Raw genomic sequence first — 19,028 nt, forward strand, 5'->3', positions numbered from 1 at the left:
GCTTCGATTTATTGCATCGTTGCTCCGGCCTCTGCTCGCGTCGCTGCCTCTGCTGGCGTCGCTGTCTGCGTCGCAGTCGACGTCGCTGCCGGAGTGTGTGGATTGTGAGTCTCGTGTGGAATCATCACAAGTTGGGGATCGGGGATCGGCGATCGTTGTATATTCATTCAGAGCACCCATACACTCGCCGAAGACGTCGTCTATTTTGCGTTTGTGTTTTTTTTTTCCTTCTGTTATGTTTCTGTGCTGCTCTTTTTTTTTAGCTTTTCGTTATTAGGAAATCGAAAACTGAAGCTGCGGCTGCGACTGGGTCTATCATCAGTCCGTGAGACGGTCTCAAAGCTATTGGTCGTGTTGTCGCTTTTGTCGGAAAAACAGCAGCACGTAACGCTGAGCAGAAGAGATCCACTACGTAAAGCGGTCGAAACGTAACGCCATGCGATCGGTGATAACGGTAAAACATTCAAAATGAAGCGTAACCGTTCAGTGCAGTGAAAAGGATCGTCAAATAGGATATACCCTGTACAAAAATCAAACATGTGTAAATTAAAAAATCAAATCTAATTCCTAACTGTGTGAATTCCTCACTTCCATCCTATAAAAAGGAAAAGAAAACATAAACTATCCCCAAACTTAAATCTTCCTATAGACAATAAAGCTGTCCAACTATCCAATACATAATAATAAAATTTATGCTAGCACAAATCGAATCACAAATTGCTAAGGAATTTCATGGACTACGCCCAGTAGATGATGTGATATAAAAAACAAAAAAAACGGAAAAACAACAACACCACATATACACTCCCAGGTGCACAGAGAGATGCATATCTATGGCCTATATATACCAGATATCGGTGCTAAATCAATGATAACTACCCGCTTAGATCCAATTAATGCAAATTGTGACAGCGCGTAAATGCAAAGTGAGCCGAGTTGCACGGAAATCAACAACAAATGCCACCGAGACATGTGTACAACAGGCTGATGATTATGGGCAGACATTAAACAGACAATCCATAATGAAATTATAAAATTGAAAAGATTATAGCCCGGGCCGAGCGATCGTCGAGAGGAAACTGAAACGACTGGGAAGTGCGAAGAGATTGGATCGAAGCGGCTTGGCCGGGGATCGATGTCAACTCCGGGGAGAACAGCTCGCCAATTAAACTTAATTAAATAGAGGAATATAATAAAAAAAAATATAATAATTCTAAACAACTTGTACCATAAATCAGACCTCACCAGCCAGCGCGAGTGATTGTAAAAAGTGTAAAAAGATCAATAAAATATAAATCTCAAAGTGGCAACTTCCCTTCGTATATACGTACAACTAAAGCTCCTAATTACCATAAATCTAAAAGTGTTGAATACGATAATTTATTAAATACATTTAATCGAAATCCTTAATCCTTGATTACTTGTTAATGCTAAAGAAAATATTACCAACTAATTTTTACAAAGCTTGTTTCCTGCAATAAAAACTTTATAGGTTGTCTTGAAACCTTCTAAGCCTTTAATCAAATAAAAACTCCTCCATAAACTGTTTGAATACTTTCCATAAAAATTGAAATTAATATTGAAGATACAACTGCAACTTTTATTCCCACGCGCCGTCGGCTATCGCGGCCATATAATTTATATCCCGGACCGATAACAGGATGACTTACGCTCTAAAAACAACAACAGCCAGCTGAAGCAACAGATATAACAACCAGAAGATCAAATTTGTATAGCAGCCAATGCCAGACGAGTTATCAACATCCGTAAGGCCGAGAGAGGAAAAAAAAACTACGCTGCAATAGACAAACGGTGCTCAAATGGTGATTTCTTCCTGCCAGCGGCCAACGGATATCCGTGCGGATTTTATACCAACAACAGCAAAGGCAACGACTTTAGAAACCACAACAACTAGTTGTGCAATTAGAGCAAAGCTGCTCAATAAACTAGAAGAGGCTGGCAAATTGATGCTACCAAAGCGATCAGAAAAATCAAGCATGTAAGTAGGAAAATATATTGTATGATATGGAAAACAATAACTAAATAATTGTCAGAAGAAACAATAACAAAATTGTAGAAGAATACTAAATAATAGATAAATAAAGTTACCGTAGAGAACTAGCAAAAAAAAAGTATTAAAACATTGCTAAAATTGAAATTTAATCAAAGATTAGATTTACTAAATTCTTATTTAAAATAGACAATTTCAATAACCAAAATATCACCTACACTTACCCGAAATCAAGATAGTAATCGAATTCTTAAACTCTAATGAACCACAACGGCTTAATTTAATTGATTACAATAAGCGCCATCACAGGATCAACAAATATTAGACTTAATGTCAACTGAGGAACATTTACCACCAACAAAATTGATAGATGAATTTTAGTTTTTATTTTTGTCTGCCCGCGATCCGCAGAGCTAAAGCGACACGTATCCGAAAGATTCAAGGCTTCCACCGCTCGAAACTGTATTTTTCTTGTATTGTAATTGATGAATGAATGAAATTGAAGTTCGAGTAATGACGCAGCGATTTCGTTGGCGGCATTAAGATTTAGCCAGGCCAAAAAGACGAGGCGAGCGAAATAGAGTTGTCCGCACACAGACACACTTTTTAATTTGGCAATCAAAAGAAAAAATAAATTATATAATTTTAACCATTTTGGCAACGCCTAAATTCACGCACTATTGGCCCACCCGAAAGAAAGAGCACGGAATGTATTTTCTATAAATTCGATTGTTGTTTTTCTGCAGCCTAAGAAGAGTGTTGTTATTTTTTTTTATTTTTTTCTCCTTTTTCGAAAGTGATTAATAGGTTTGACATGTTACTTTTACGCTAATTGAGCGATCAAAAACGAATCGAACTGGTGAAGGGCGAAAGGGTAGCAGCGGCGATAATGATAATGATAATCCCCGAATGGAATATACAAAAAAAAAAAAAAAACTGTCCAAGAGCGTTTATGCGTTAAATGCACGGAAATCGGCCGAATGTATCCGTCAGATGCAGAAACATTGAATTCATAGGCATTGAGGCGATTAGTAGCGCCTTTCGATTTTTGTTCCCCCCGTTTTGAAGTGAATGTTTTGGGCGCGTCTCGTGCAGAGGAGGAGTAACCAGGGGGGTGGGGGCAAATTAAGCAGGTTAATTTAATTTTAAATAGAAGTCGATGGTCGGTCGGTTGGAGCTCTCTGTTTCTTCTCGGGTTTTTTTTTTTGGGAGTGCGGTGGCAGATGGGCGTAAAAGAAGCGCCCGAAACAGAAAAAAAACAGATCATTAATTAAACGTTTGGAGGTTAGTGAGTGGCCAAAAAAGCCAGACAGGTTGATAGAGCCAGTCCCTGTTCCAGAGCCCCAGTAATGAAGTCGCGGCTGCAGAGCCGAGATCTTTAGATCATTAGGCGAAGAACACAAAATAAAGCGAAGAAGTGACGAATCGAATGGACTTCGGACAGTTCAATGAAGTTCTCAAAAGGCGAGGTCCAATTTAGATTGTGTGTGGAGATCCATTCATCTATTTCCTATTACCAGTGTTGCTAAAGCGTGCATAAAGATCCGTTTAGTTAGGGTTGTTAAAGGAAATATAATTAATTTTTAAATAGAAGAGGTTTTTCAACCCTGAACATATGACTATGAAACCTAATCTAATGAACAAAAATGTAAATCCTATGTACACTGTTTTATTTTGCTGACATTATTACAAATAAGAATTCTTAAACAAGTTTCTCTTTTTTTAGTAGGATATGCAAAAATATGATTATGCCTAGAAAGTGCCAAAAATTAAAATTGGTAAAGACCGTGAAAAATTTTCAAAATAAATTCACACACCGCTCGTTTTTTTTAAGGTGGCCAGAAGAAATTATGACATTTGATCGTTCGGAGGCAGCGAGAAATTTGTTTACGCCATCAAAATGCCAATTAAAGTGTGAGCAGAAAACGCTGAAACGCGTTGTTGGCCCGAAAGGAAGTAAATCGAGTGAAATGAAATGTTTCAGAGATAATCTGCGAAATGATGACCATGACGCTATATATAGAGAAGTCGGGTCTACAAAGCCGATTGCAGTGGGAATTGCGAAGGCGAAAAGGAGGGGGTAATTCGGAGGGTGAAGTGGGGATTGTGGGGAGAATGGAGAGGGGGGATTGGGGGGATGAGGGGGGAGTGGGCTGCCCACTGGCAAGAGCGTAATCCAAGGCAGTTAATTGCGCCTTAAACCGGAAGCGATGGCTTTGATTGCGTTACACATTTTGCCGCAGCCGGAATGTGCGCTGATTTTCAGCTGAGCTGCCCTCTCCTTCTCCTTCTGGCCAACTTCAGTTTGGAGTTTTTAGCCCTCCTCTCTCGCTGTAAGCGTATTTTTCAATTTAAACTCTATTTTCGTTCGACTTTTCGATGACGACGATGACGGTGGCTGCGATAACCGCAGAGCGGCGCAATCTAAAAAACAAATCACTTTAGGCTATACAAAGTCTTGGCTCGGAATACACTTAATCCACATTCAAATCGGGGGAAAAACTGGCGGGGACAATGAAAGTTTTGTCGAGCCATTACCGCTGCCCGAAATACGCAAATCGATTAAATGAAAAGCGATGGAAAATCAGGGGAAAAGGAGAGCAAAACCGTTGGGCTCACTCAGAAAAAATGGGTTAAGTAATGAAGTTAATAACAATTATTTGTAGTTCGATTTCGTTATAAATAATACTCCCATTTTTAATAAAGGTTACATATTAATTTATGGCATTTTATTTATACCGCTTTAAAGGGTAATTTTTTTTCTGTGCTGTACCATATTTTTCGAACAAATCCAAGACCGTCGACAACTCAATAACAGAGTTTTTATATAGGTGCCTCGCCCTGACTTATGTAAGGCGCAATTTGCAATGCAACAATTTGCAAATGCGGCCCAGGAGATGAGTTGTATTTTAATTGGAGCGACAGTCAGCCAAAGCTTAAATGGATCGCCTCGGCTCAAATAGAAACAAATACAAACAGCGAATGCTAAATAGCTCCAGATATGCTATTAGTACTTATAATATATGCAAAGGGGGGAGATAGTGAACTATCGAGTTTGCTCCGGTCCAAATGCAGTTGTTGGGAACAGAGAAAGGTCGAAAAAACGATCACCTCGAGCAAAGTTGAATAAATGAGCTAATAAAAGCTTAAATGGGAAGAGTACTTTGAGGAACGGCAGTAATTTTAGCTAAATATAGATAATAGATAATCACAAATGAACAGCTTTCAAGTTACGAATGTTCACACATCCTTTAAAATACTCTTAAAATAACCTGGAATGCAAATACCTATTTTCTTGATCAAGTAATCACTTCCATTCTTTTCGCGACTCCTATTATTACGCGTACCCCTCCCTTAAAATCGCAGAAAGAAGCGAAATGCCCAAGAGCCACCGATGAGATCAGATCATCAATTTAAATCACATTCTAAATGTGTTCGAGATCAATCACAATGCCCAGGCCACACCTTTCGATTGAGCCAAGCTGCCAATCATCGATCCTATCTGCTTGCCATCTCATCGGGCTTCTGCAACTCGCGCCGCTAATTCTCTTTCTCTAGACACCATTTATAAATAAATATATATACATATACCATATACACACGCTTGCGCAGAGCATTTTGTCGAGATCAAAACCTTAAGAGCTCAGAAAATCTACTTAAACAACTTAATGATTACCCCACCCATTTGCAACAACAGCAACGCATATTTTGAAAGCAAAAGTAAAGTGTTTTGAAAGTAAACTACACTAATTTAAAGCTGTAAATTAACCAACTGAACAACATAGCGCTTCCAAAGATAACCTTGAATGCAATGAGAGCTTTAATTAATTGTGAGCGAGTGTGTGTCGGTAATAAAAAAAAAGGTGTAAGGTAAAAGAAGTGGGGGTAATGGGCTCGAGATTTCTATAAAACGATTCTGAGGCCAAGAAACGCCCAAGAAATTGAATTTTCTTCAAAAAAGTAACATCCCACTTAAATGGGGGCAATTTTCATGCCTTTCAGATTAGTGACAAAAATTCCAGCCTAAGGGCAAAAGTGCATTATTTTCGGAGAAGCGTAACTTGTACTTGAAAATGAGTTGACCAAAAAGAAAAAAAAAGAAGAAGCAGAGGTGCTTCAAACAGAAATAATAACAATTTTGGAGACGTTGTTCGGCTGATGAGTAAACACAACCGGAGCGACGCGATGATTACAATAGGAAATAATCCCACAAATTGCTTTAATATTCACTGCAAATCAAATGAACCACCCCGCCACCACCGGAAAAAAAACATACGATAAAAAAAAAAAAAAACTCCAAAATCCCAGACAAAAGTCACCAAGTTTTGTGTCTTTCTGCCTTCTTCCTCGGCTCTTTTCTTGCTTTTCAGCTTCATTTTCAAAGCATTTAACCTTGGACCATAAAACTCGGCAGACAAAGGCAACAAGAGTAACAACAAAAAAAAAAACAACTGCACATAATATGTAATCACATCGCATTGAATCTTAAACTCCCTCCCCCGCCCATCGCATGTGTGTGAAAATTCGCATTTTTCGAGACGACAAAAAGACGGCAAAAAAAAATTACAGAAACGAAACGAAAAAAAAAAAAATCAAATAAAAAAACGTATATCTCGGCCTCTGATAATTGTATCGCATTTAGCTTTTGGCATATTGTTTAGCAGGCGATGATATATGGGAACCCATTTCGCATGGACAGCAGGTGTACTTCTATATGGCCAGCTCCTAACTTTGTGAATTTGCTGCCTTTGAAGACGGCGACCGGCGCTCTAGATATTTGGCATAGGAGTCGCAGAAGAGATGTGGTTCCATTGTCCGGATCCTAAGTGGTCTAGTTTGGGGCTAATTTCGGAAGAATTCGCGTGGTTTGGCTTCTTTTTTTTTTTTGTGGAGTGCGGTGCGCGGTCTGAATTGTGGGTTGACATGAAAGTGCCTCGTTTGCGGTTGAGAGATGGGGGTTCAAACTTGCGCCAAGAAGACCTTTTGGCGGATGATGAGTTGGTGGAAAATTAGGGCCTGATTTGCTGCCTCGCCCTTGAGCAAATTTTAAACGATTTGATCGTGGTTTGGGAGGCATGTGTGGTTTCCGGTTCAATTTGGGAAAGAAACATGGGCTTGGAGCTAATCAAAAGTTAAAAGTAGAAAAGGTAAAAATAGTTTGAACAGGTTTAAAATAAGTTAACTTATTACCCAAGCTATATTTCAACTATATGAATAATATTTTAAATTAACAACTAATTTTCTCTCAACGAAAATGAGGCACAAAATATCTTTTTGTACCCTGAAGCCTTTAGCAATCATTTTTTTGTCTCCCCTTTTAAAACTCGTTCAGTTCTCGGGGAAACACCTTATTAACCATAAGCAAATATCTTGGAGCTCCCTCTTATTGAATAAAATTACATGCAAATCGAAATATTCTGCAACGAGGCGAGGTAAATCACTTAATATCCAATCACAAACCTCTCGACCATTACAACTTAATGCGCCCTAATGTATGCAATTTCAGATGATAACTGGCTTCTTTGCATCTTGCGACTTGCAAGTTGACGCTCTCCAATTAAAAAATCGCCGTTTGGGCTTTGTTTTCTTTTTTTATTTTGTTGACCGGAAGGAAATCCCATTTTGCTCACGAGCAGAAATCTTGGGGCTGAGCACTTCGGGCAATTGACCAACACTGGAGCCGTAAATTGTGATTGCCAGCAAGCTAATAGCGGCGCACTTGAAGCTTCCAGTCATGGCAATTATTCCGCAATGTGCGATGCACTGAAGAAAAACAATCCAATATGGATGAAACTATAATTCATCAAATTAAATTGCACCACACATACATATTACTTAAAATTGAATCATATAAGATGCTGGTCATATTGAGAACTTAGTGTGACCCTAATGCTTGCAGAAAGTAGAAGCACTTTATTAAATGGTTTCCTGATGGTTTATTATTTACTTGCAGAACTCATTATTTTTTGACAAATGATATGGCGTGGCCATATTTTTTCATGTGCATAAATAAAGTGGGGTTGGGTGATGAGATCTTTGGATGGATGGATGGGTGGTTAGTCGGTTGGGTGGCTCGCCACAGCGGAGGGTGCAGCGTGGACACAAACAACTTGTCAGCAAGTGTGCAGCGACTGAAAATCGAGGAGGAGTCAAGGCACTTGGCCGCATCCGCAGATGAAGCCAGGGTCCAGTCTCACCTCGGCTTTCAGCCCCAGCATCGTTGGCTGCATCGCCAATTGGAGCACTTTCACTTTAGGCCGGCAAAAGCCAAAGCCAAAGCCAGATCGGTATTTGCTCTTTGATTGGTACTGTTGTTAGAGGGGCTGCTACTGCCGTGGCTACTGATGATACACTTCCTTGGAGAGAGTGCACTGGATGCTCGTATGCATATTAAGATGGTTCGATAATGATTACGATTGCCGCTCAAGATTGCCTTTTATCTTGTTCAAAACAAACAATTAAAAAAATTAAACCAGTTTATTAATGAGTTATGAGTAGTGATGAGTTAGTTACTTGTTTTTTTTTTTTTTGATAAGCTTAAACTAAATCGATTGAGCCTACACTTTATTTAAGGTAAATATATTGAATACTTTTTAATACTTTTTATGTAATGGTACATCTGTTCTAATGGTTACCTTTGCAATAAAATCTCTATAATGTTGGACTGCTGGGGAATATATAATATATATGAATGAGTGAAATAAACTAGATTGCACACACTTTTCATCGCTTTTTGAAGAACCCAAAAAGTGTATCGAATTTTCGTCCATCCTCAATGGAATCCACCTTCATTCTGTTGGCCTGGCTACTGATTTTGTTGTTGTTGTTGCCTGCCACTGGTTGTCGTTGTTTTATGTTGTTGTTTGGTGTGCTGGTGTTTGCCGCTTGGTGTTTTGTGTTTGTTGTTTTGTGTCGGGGCGCACGTGTTTGAACGGTAGCATGTGTCAGGCAATGATAGGTTGGCTGGAGCTGCAGCTCTGCTCTGCTCTGCTCGGATCGGATCGGATCGGGTCGGATCGGCGGCAATATAATTAGGCCTGCAGCGGATCGCTCCGACATGTGGACACTTTGGATGTGCGCAATATTTCATGCTTATGACCAAAAAAAAGACGCTCGTTGCCTGCCATGTTACAGTTAGGTTTCCTTTTTTTTTTGGCCTCACAGCATCCATTGTTCCAACGCCCGCTAGATCGGAGGCTCCTTTGAGTCCAGCAGATATATATATATATAGGTATAAATTGCAATATATATATAGAGTTATAAAAAAAAAAAACAGAGTCTTGGGGCAGCGCAGTGCAAACACACAAAAATGGCCAAGACAACTTTCTTCTTCCTCTCTCAGGTGCAAACTGGTTTACTTATGATGTGAATGTTGATATGGTTTCTTTTCATTTTTTTTCCTTTATTTTTGCTTCTTTCTACGGCCCCTGGGCTGCTGCTTCTATTTCGATGGTTTTAATAGAGCTTGTATGACAAACCGAGAAAGAAAAAAAAAGATATAAAAGTAGCAGAAAACTGGCCGAGGAGGAGTTGCAGTTTGGCTATCGCTTTCAACTAGAACAAGCTTAACTGGCTCTGGATGTGTCTGCAAATGTTGGCTTATAAATAATTGTATCATTTGCCCGCGCTCGAGTGTGTGGTAATAAATCGAAATCAAAACGGCTCACACCGATATACCCACACACACATTTTACCAGCTGGCTGGATGAAGAAATAAAAATCTAATTAATTGCATCAAAAATGCTGAGCTGTTGAAAACGTTTAGGCAATCAAATGGAGCAGTTTATTTCCCCCACACTCTTATTTAATTTTATTTTGCCTGATTTGTGAACCGCTCGGCTTCGTTTTCGATGGGACGGAGTCGTGAAATGTGGAATTTTTTTCCCCGATGCTGCTTTTTCAATTAAACATTTGAATACCTTGCCTGGATGAGTGTTTGTACTGTGCTTTTATTTGTCTTATTTTTTTTTTTATCTTGGGGTCCGTTGTCCGTTAGCCTGGTCATATGGGCACTTTCAAAAATTTCGCCATTCACTCTTTTTTGGCTCAGATGGTGGCTCGGTGGTGGTGGTTGGATGTCTGGGTGGGTGGTTGTCGCGGTGGTTGCCTGATATACGGATGCACATCTGGCCAAAAGGAGCAATTACTCTCGTTGTTGCCTTTCAATTAGTTAAAGAAACTTCATCGGAAACTAGAGATTAAAAGCACAAAATTAAACCGAAAGAAAAGTAGTTAAAAAAGAAATATTTTTCTTAATGGCATTGAACCAAATTCGCAAACAATTACTTATTTTATATGTACTTTTTCAAAAACCAAAAAAATGTTTGCAGTTAAAAATACGTATCTGCTTTTCATAAAGTAATTCAAGAGAAGGAACGAAAATGTTTAGCTTGTTCAATAAAAATAATAAAGTCCTTTTGCATTTTACCGCGAATTAACCTGATAGCAAATTAAAATGATCTTGTAAAGTTAAAAACAAACCACAATAGTTTACGTTTCAAAGAAAACTCGAACGCAATCATTTCACTTTTAAAAGTACTCACTTTTATCACCTCACGTAAGATGGAACATTGAAAATAAAGCTAATCGCAGCCGGATCAGCGGATAAGCTAAGCCTTAAGCTCTGGCAAATATTTAACCCAGGCAAATCGCTATAAATCAATCCCGGCCTCCGATAATTACCGAGTGCGGCCATTGATTATCTGTGGGCTCTTAACTGGCACCTCCGAAATTCAATTGAGCTGTATTTCATGCATTCCAAACATTTGCCCAGCTCACTGGCAATAAAAACGAAGTCCGAAGACCAGCTAAACACGAATTTATGGGTCCGCAATTTACAAATGATCCGGTGCGAAAGACTCTTCTGGCATACAGGGACATAAAATTGCCCAAGACTGGCCAAAACTAAACTGATTTTTGCACCTCCAACGAAAAACGTATAAAAAAAAAAAAAGTAGAGTGGGGGAATGGGTTGAAGAAAATCTCAATTATTTAGGCTGAGCATTTAGACGGAGTGAAGTTAACTGGTTGGTCGTCTGCATGTGTGCTAGTTATATAAAACTTAAAGTAAGAAATAAAACATTGCGAACTATAGCAAACAACAAACAACAAACAACAGGATGCAGTCAGCCAGCGGCGAGGCAGCCAACTGGTCTCAGTTTTAGTTTTAGTTTAGTTTTTAATTTTTTTCTCTCTTCATTTTCCCCCGCCGATTTTTTGGAGCATTGGGAAAGCACTTGCTAGCTGGATAGCTGGATGGCTGGAGCATACGTAGAAAAATTGTTTTCGATACACTTTTCGACATTCATTCATTCGGTGGCAGTCCAACGACCGACCGGCTGCTCAAGTTGCCGATGACGATGGCAATTGCAATTGCGGCAACTTTTAGCTAGCCGCTGCTGCTAGTTTGCTAGTTTGTTGGTTTCGTTTGGAAAATTGAAACAATTTCCGATGTCACTCTCACTTTTTATTTCACCTGACGACGAGTTGCAGCCAGCCAATCTAGACAACCAGATATGTAACGACGATGGACGACGACCACGAGACGTGATTTGGAGATGTGTTTGCTCTCTGTTGCAACTGTCGCAGTTGTTGCTGCTGCTTCGACTGCTATTGCTGCTGCTGCTGCACTTGTTGTGTCCAGCGAGGGAAAATGTGGTACAGATTGCACTAAAGTCCCAGCTCCAACTTTAGCTTCAGCTCCAGATCCAGCTATAGCATCATCATCATTATCGCCGTCGTCATCATCAGCTGACTCCCCAAAAACACATCCACGGCAACAACTGCTGTTGCATGTTGCTGCTGCAGAAGTTGCTCTCGTTGATGAGTTGCCTAGTTTACCGCAGCAATTCGGACATCCAAGGGGTTTTCGTGTGAGGAGCACTATTCCCGACAAGCCATCACTTATGCCTGGGTTAGAGAGCGAATTTAGCTGGGGATTTTACGGTTTGCAGGTGGACAAATAAACAAGCATTAAAATACAAAAAGCATTCAAAATACAAAAGACGTATTACCCCTATGGCATGCAAACAAAAACATAAACACAAGGTGAATTCTTATACCTGTATTCCTTACTTTTAAAAGATAATAATGGTTTATATTTTCTAATTAGAAATATAAAGTTCATTCCATTTTATATAAACACTTTATAGAATTAGGAAAAAAACCACTCACCTTTCTTTTAAATAAAAGCAATTGTTTTTTCCAATGAAAACCATTTGTTATAAAGTGTTAAAGTTTATATTAATATTTCTTTATTTTGTCATACAAAAAGTTATTGAAGTCTTTATTAGACCCAAGCTAATCTTTATCGCTCTTGTATCTGCATTTTTTGGAATACCATGAATTGTTAAAATATTCAATCAAGCAATAAATGCTGCACTGATCTTGTGATCTTGGGTATTAATCTCTTCTATCTGAAGCGCTTCGCATTAGCTTTATTGCCCGTGCGTGTCTGTCTCTTTCCTTTTCTGTTTGCGTCTGTTTGTTTGTTTGTTTGTTTGTCGTTGGATGTTTGTTGTGACGCTTTTGGTATCAGGTTGCCATTGCCTCGTTAGAGAGTCTTCATGGGTGTGTAAGTGTGTGCGAGCTGCGATCCTGCCAGCGAGTATTTGTTTTTGTTGTCGCCGCATTGCAAGTTGCTGGTGTGCAGTTGTTGCTGTTGCTGCTGCGGCTGATGTTGCTGCTGCGGCTGATGTTGCTGCTGCTGCTGCTTGGACTGATGTAACAAGGTTTAATTTTCCATTTCAGTGAGCGGCTCGCTTTGGAGATTTTTACTCTCGTTTTTCATTGTGTGTCGCCGGCTTTGGCTTGGTTTTCCTTTTAGCCAAGTCTTAGTCTTGGCTTTGGTTGTGGTTTAGCTGCGCATGATTATGCTTTTGGCTCTTGCTATTGCCGCTGCTGAAGCGCGACTGCATCGAATGATTGTCATGATTATAACGATAATTATGCGACCAGCATTTAATAATCATGATGATGCCGCTGCTGCTGATGACGGTGCTTCGTCGCAAATTTGACAAAGTTAATTTCGGGCTACTCGTAGGATTCCCCTGCTCTATAACTATGCTTCAGTTACAGTTTAAACACTGAGGAAAAGCGCAAGGAAAAATTCATAAATATATTCAAAAATATATTCTTTTTTACGATTAGAAAAAGGATGTTTTTTTTAGTAAACAAATTATTTTTAGATCTATAAAAATAGGATTTTTGTTGTTGTGCTATTTCCCCAGTGCAGTTGCAATCCCGTACTAGCAACATTGTCAACGGCAACAACATCTCCTCCGCTGGACATTTTTGCCAATCTGGAGCGCCGTTTTCCATCGTCGCCATCGTCTGTCTGCCTGACTGCGTTTTTCGCGGTTTTACAACTTTGATTTCACTTTTCTTTGCAACATGCGACGCCGCTTGCGGGATTTTATACGTATTTTTACTCGTATTTGTATTTGTTGTTGTTGTTGTTGTATTTGTATTTGGTTTTTCTTCGTATTTGTATTTGTATCTGTATCTGCGGCTGTGCATCTGCAGCCGTACCTGTATCTGAATCTGTATCCGTACCTTCACCGTCCGTTTCTTGAACTGTTTGCTTCATTGCTCTCGTTGTTGTCGTCCGCTGTCGCTTGGCTAAAACTTTGTTACTCTTTAATTGGTTTTTTTTTTTTTTTTTTTTGTATTTCGGTTTGTTTTTTATTATTTTCTTACTTGGCTTTCGCAGGCATCCGCTTAAAGGTGATCATCGCCACGATGATCGCGCAGCCGATGATGATGCAGTGTCGTCCAGCTTAAGAGTCGGCTATAATTGTCAACCACTTTGGCACGTTTGCAACAAATTATAAAACACATCGCGGCTTTTCAGTGGAGGCAGTGGAGAGTGGATTGGGATTCGGGTGCTGGCAAGATTTTACTTTTGACAAGCAAAAGTCATATGAAAGGTGTTGACGCCTCAGTCGCAAGATGAGCCAAATTAGCTTTGGCAGGTTGGAATTCATCCATTAATTGGCATTTCACTCTGAATTCTTTATTTTAGAGAGGAAAAAAAAATTATATTTATATAGCTTTTATATTGTTTATATTCACCTGAAATTACAAGAAATAATTATTATTCGTACAATTTTGAGATGTTTTTTCATTCTTTGTTGGCTCGAATTTGCTCGAACTCATTTTTAATCAATTAAAGAAAAATATTTAAACAGCTAAGCAAATATTTAAACCATAATAATTATACAAAATAAGTAATAATATTTCCTCGATATGAAAAAAGATGTTCCACAAAGAAAACTGTTTAAAAAGACCTTCCCAGCTAATGCAATTCTAAAAATCCAAAGCGTTTTTCCCCAAAGAACCTCCCATTATAAACCACCTGATTGTTGCGTTTAAATGTGGTGCAATCTTTCCACGCGTTCTCAAGCTCTAATTACAATTCAGTAACAATAATTTTCGACTCCATAACAACGCAGACAACAAATCAAAGGCAGCAAATGCGGCTAATTAACTTTTTGGCAACACGGCCACTCAGAAGCAACAACAAAAGGCAATTTGTTGTCGCCAGACGATCGCTAAATACTGCAGCAACAGCAAAAGCAGCAACAACACGGGCAACAGCAACAACAACAAGAGCAACTGCAACATCAGCGACGACAGCAACAACCCACGAAAATGTCTCATGAAAAATTCTGTTCTAGATAGGAGAACAGAGCTCCATAGATCAACGCGCCCACCTGAATGCAAGTTGTCTGTTAAAGTTGTTGTTGCTGTTGTTGTTGCTGTTGCAGTTGGCAAATATGCAACTTTTGTTGCTGTTGTTGTTGCTTTTGCTGTTGAGCCCGGTTCACATGATGAGCTGAGCAGTTGGGGATCGCTTTTAGGTCTTTTCTTGGTGTGCCATCTGCCCAGAGTCGAGTTTAGATCGGTGCACGACGAAAAAATATATTCTAAATACCTACAAGAAAATTATCTTAAAAACAATAAAAGATTTTTTAAATATTTAGAGTACATATTTAATTTTTATATTGTCTCTTAAGAGATAACAACTTCTTATAGATTAAAATTTATTTTTAACCAGTTAGTATTTATATACAGGACAGAAATCTTATGATCTTATATTATATTTGTTTTTTTTAGAGCTTAGGTTTTTTGCAGTGTAACCTTTTTAACCCACGCATTTGCCGTTGCCTTGCACGCACCTTTAAGCGCTGTTGAACGACCTCCACACGAGGTGCCACTGTACCCCACTTCCTACTCATTGAATACCCCTCCACCCCCCACCACCCCCTCGATGTGTGTGTGTTTAGATGTTTGTCAGCCCGTCTGTTTGTCTTACATAATCGTCACTCTAGATACCGTTAAGTTTCTTGTTAATCTTTTTTTTTTTCTTGTCGGTTTTTCAAGTTTTTTTCCACCCTAAAACAACAGACAATAGAACAATTGTTTAAACATTTCAGTGGCCCCCCTTCGTTTTCGGGGCTTTTGGCATTGGCTAGCAAAGGAATCTACAAATTTAAGAAGAAATAACCCAAATGGTCCATGAGAGATGTTCTTTGGGTTGCCGAACAGTTGTGCGATACTATTATTTTTTTTTTTTTTTTTTAAATTTATGACGTAGGTGGAAAAACCTCTGGCATATGGAACACTTACCCCTTTCTAGTACAGCTGCGAAAATTTTTGATATTTGCGTCTGTGACGCACCCGGGAACTGGGTTTATTTGGCTTAGAACTGGATTTAAATAATGGCTATTTGAATTGTAACACACTTGTGGGGCAATGTCATCTATCATCTTTTTGGGTGTAATTAAACAAAGCGTTTCAACTGCGAAATTCCTTTCAAAGAACGTAAGCCATTTAAAATGGATTATAAATGCTAATTTCTTTGTCTACATATTTAGTAAATATTTGGATATTAGCATTGTATAAGACTAGGTACTAATTAATATACCTCTTCTCTTTCATTCAGGTATATAGCTCCTGTAAAACTAAGGCAAACTTAAATCGGAATCATTGGGAAATTCCTTTCCACGGAAAGGAAAGCAAAGGCAAGCCTAGAACCTAAAACTTAAAGCAACCAGCAGCCAGGGCATCAATCGAACCGCCAATCAATCAATCAATCAATCAAGAGGAAAGTCGAGGGAAAATCGAGGGAAAATAGAGGGAAAAACTCGGTTACGGCCCCTTGAGCGACTTATGAGAGTTATGAGAGAGAAAGACCACTCACCAAGAAAGATGCTTCCTAGCCCGAAACAGGGCTGCGTTTACCCTGCCTTAGGATTAATACCCACATCGTATATATCACACGTACCTTATGATCTGGCCTCCTCGGCGGCGGCAACATCCTCCTCCTCATCGTCGTCCTCGCCGACAACGACGACAACAACAACGTCGCTAACCGGCCGGCTGCAACATCAACAGTCGCAGCAGCAGCAGCAGCAACATCATCACACCCACCAGCAACATCAGATCCAGAATCACCATGCGAAGGGCAAGCGGAGAAGTAGCTTCGATCAGCCGTTGGATCTGCGATTGGCCCACAAGAGAAAGACGGACTTGGGCGATCAAGGACCTCTGGAGGATGAGAACAGCAACCTGATAATGTTCGCCAGCGAGTTGGCGCATCAGAAGGAGAAGGAGCTGAACAACAATCATATTGCTGCCTCGCTGGCCGATTTGGGTTTCGATATGAGCCGCAAAATGCTGAGGGCCTTGAGAGAGGGTGGTGCTGGAGGCGGAGGAGGCGGAGGAGGAGGGGTTGGACCACCCACGGCACCACCGTTAACGCCGCCGCAATGTTCGATTCCTGCCGTACATCCCACACTTTTGGAAGCCATGACCAAGAACTTGCCGCTGCAGTATCGCAATGTGTTCGCCGGGGTTTTGCCCGGCAAGGTGGCCAGTCCGGCGGCATCGAGCAGTCCCACTGGACCGGACTTCCCCTTCCGGCATCCGCTGAAGAAGTGCGAACTCACCTGGCCGCCGCCCACAGAGCAACTGCAACTGGAGCTGCCCCATCCGAACCCGAAATTATCTCCTGTTTTGCCGCATCCGCAGCTGCAGGACTATCAGACGAGGAGGAAAAACAAGGCAAGGACAGCTGCCACCGGGGGCAATGCCACGCCCAATTTGCCGCAACGCAACAAGGATCGTTATACGTGCAAGTTTTGCGGGAAAGTCTTCCCCAGATCGGCGAATCTGACGCGGCATTTGAGAACGCACACGGGCGAACAGCCGTACAAGTGCAAATACTGCGAACGTTCCTTCAGCATTTCCTCGAATCTGCAGCGCCATGTGCGGAATATCCACAACAAGGAGCGACCCTTCAAGTGCGAGATCTGCGAGCGTTGCTTCGGCCAGCAGACGAACCTGGACAGGCATCTCAAGAAGCACGAATCGGATGCCGTGTCCTTGAGCGCTTTGTCCGGAGTGAGTGAAAGGATGCACTGCATACGCAGGTTCTGCGAGAATCCCACAGAAGAGTCCTACTTCGAGGAGATACGCAGCTTCATGGGCAAAGTCACACAGCAGCAGCAGCAACAGCAACAGCAGCAGCAGTTGCAGCAACACGACCAGCAGCAGCAACAGCAGCAGCAGCAACATCAGTCAACAGCAACATCGGCGGCCAGTTCGTGTTCCTCGTCGCGTGACACGCCCACTTCTTCGCAGGAGGAGGCGGACAACACGGCAAACGCTGAAGCGGCAGCAACAACTTCGAGCAGAGATCAGGAGGAGGAGGACTCGCAGTCCATTCTGGAGCTGAAGAAAACGCTGACCTCCAAACTGTTTCCCACAGCAACAACGGCAGCAATTACGCCACCAGCAACATGCATCAAGGAAGAGGAACCCTAACTACAAAACCAACAATTTCAACAAACAAATTTCCTATAGCAGAGCAGCCAGATGGAGGAAGAGGAAGAGGAGGTCCCTAAAACTATGTCTAACATCCAGCTGAGGAGCAGATCCCTAAAACTATGTCTAATATCTAGCTGTAAATAAATATGCCTAAACCCTAAATGTTCTACAACTACGAGTATATGTGTAAATCGAATTGTACAAATCGAGAATTGGCAGATTCATAAATATATATATATATATATATATAAATACGAACGTATGTGCATAACTATTATTAAATTCGTCATAAGCATTGGTATTTTTTGTACATATATACAAACATGACACGACGAAAAATGTATGAAAAATAATGAGAAAACAACGCGCCCACTGTTTAAATAAAAAGTTACAAGTTTTTGAAATTAACCAAAAGCCGATTTTTCATTGAGTTGGCTTGGGGAAAAATGTTGAGCAATTATTGCAATAAAAAATGTGAAAAGTAGTTAATTTAAGAAATATACTTATATTTAACTTTTCCGCCAAAAGGTATGCAAGGCAAAAATAAATTTTACATTTTATACAAAAGCTTTTTCCTCAACCCGGTAAATTTGAATCTTAACTTTCTTTACCAGGATTACAAATTGAATAAACAAAAATAAATATAAAATATATACAATAGATAGGGCACGCTTAGTCATTTGATTTTTCGTTTAATATTTTTGCAGCTTAATAAACAGTGTTTGTTTGTAAAGTATCTGAAGAAGAGTTATTGTCATAACAGGTGAAACTTAAGCAAATTATTCAACGTAGATTCACCCATTCAAAGGTTAATAAACATAAAACAAACAATTTGAAATATCGCCGGCTATTGATATGCAAAATTTAGGAACAATTCAAAAAAAAAATTAAAAAGTAAGAAAGTAAAAAATAAGTCATTCTTTTTTTTTTTGTGTGGTCTTACGATCAATTAGATCCCTCTAAATTTAAACCTTACCTAATATCTATACAAATAAAATTTAAACTTCCAGCCAACAAACGCTATTAAGATCGGGTTGCCTTCCTGGCGGATAAAATGTACAATATTTGCAAGCCTTAGAACAATATTTGATCGTTCGCAAAATAAATACATACACCGATAACGGCGGCTGAATTATACAGAAAACCATAGGGCACATTTTGAAGCACTAATCTCGGCTGGCGACTG

General features: G+C 40.0%; 1 protein-coding gene across 1 annotated transcript; it reads left to right on the plus strand.

Annotated features, from left to right (window-relative positions):
- Positions 1-208: 208 nt before the first annotated feature.
- Positions 209-18,207, plus strand: LOC108096090 (transcription factor hamlet). Its single transcript, XM_017197458.2, has 2 exons — positions 209-1,999; positions 15,957-18,207. The coding sequence occupies exon 2, from the start codon at positions 16,184-16,186 to the stop codon at positions 17,837-17,839; it is 1,656 nt and encodes a 551-aa protein (XP_017052947.2). The 5' UTR covers positions 209-1,999; positions 15,957-16,183; the 3' UTR covers positions 17,840-18,207.
- Positions 18,208-19,028: the final 821 nt, after the last annotated feature.

The sequence above is a fragment of the Drosophila ficusphila genome, unplaced genomic scaffold (assembly GCF_018152265.1).
Source record: "Drosophila ficusphila isolate 14025-0441.05 unplaced genomic scaffold, ASM1815226v1 contig_127, whole genome shotgun sequence".
In the NCBI taxonomy this organism is placed as follows: Eukaryota; Metazoa; Arthropoda; class Insecta; order Diptera; family Drosophilidae; genus Drosophila; species Drosophila ficusphila.

Coding starts and splice junctions, on each gene's coding strand:
- LOC108096090 (XM_017197458.2), top strand. CDS start 16,184: ATGAGAGTTATGAGAGAGAAAGACCACTCACCAAGAAAGATGCTTCCT.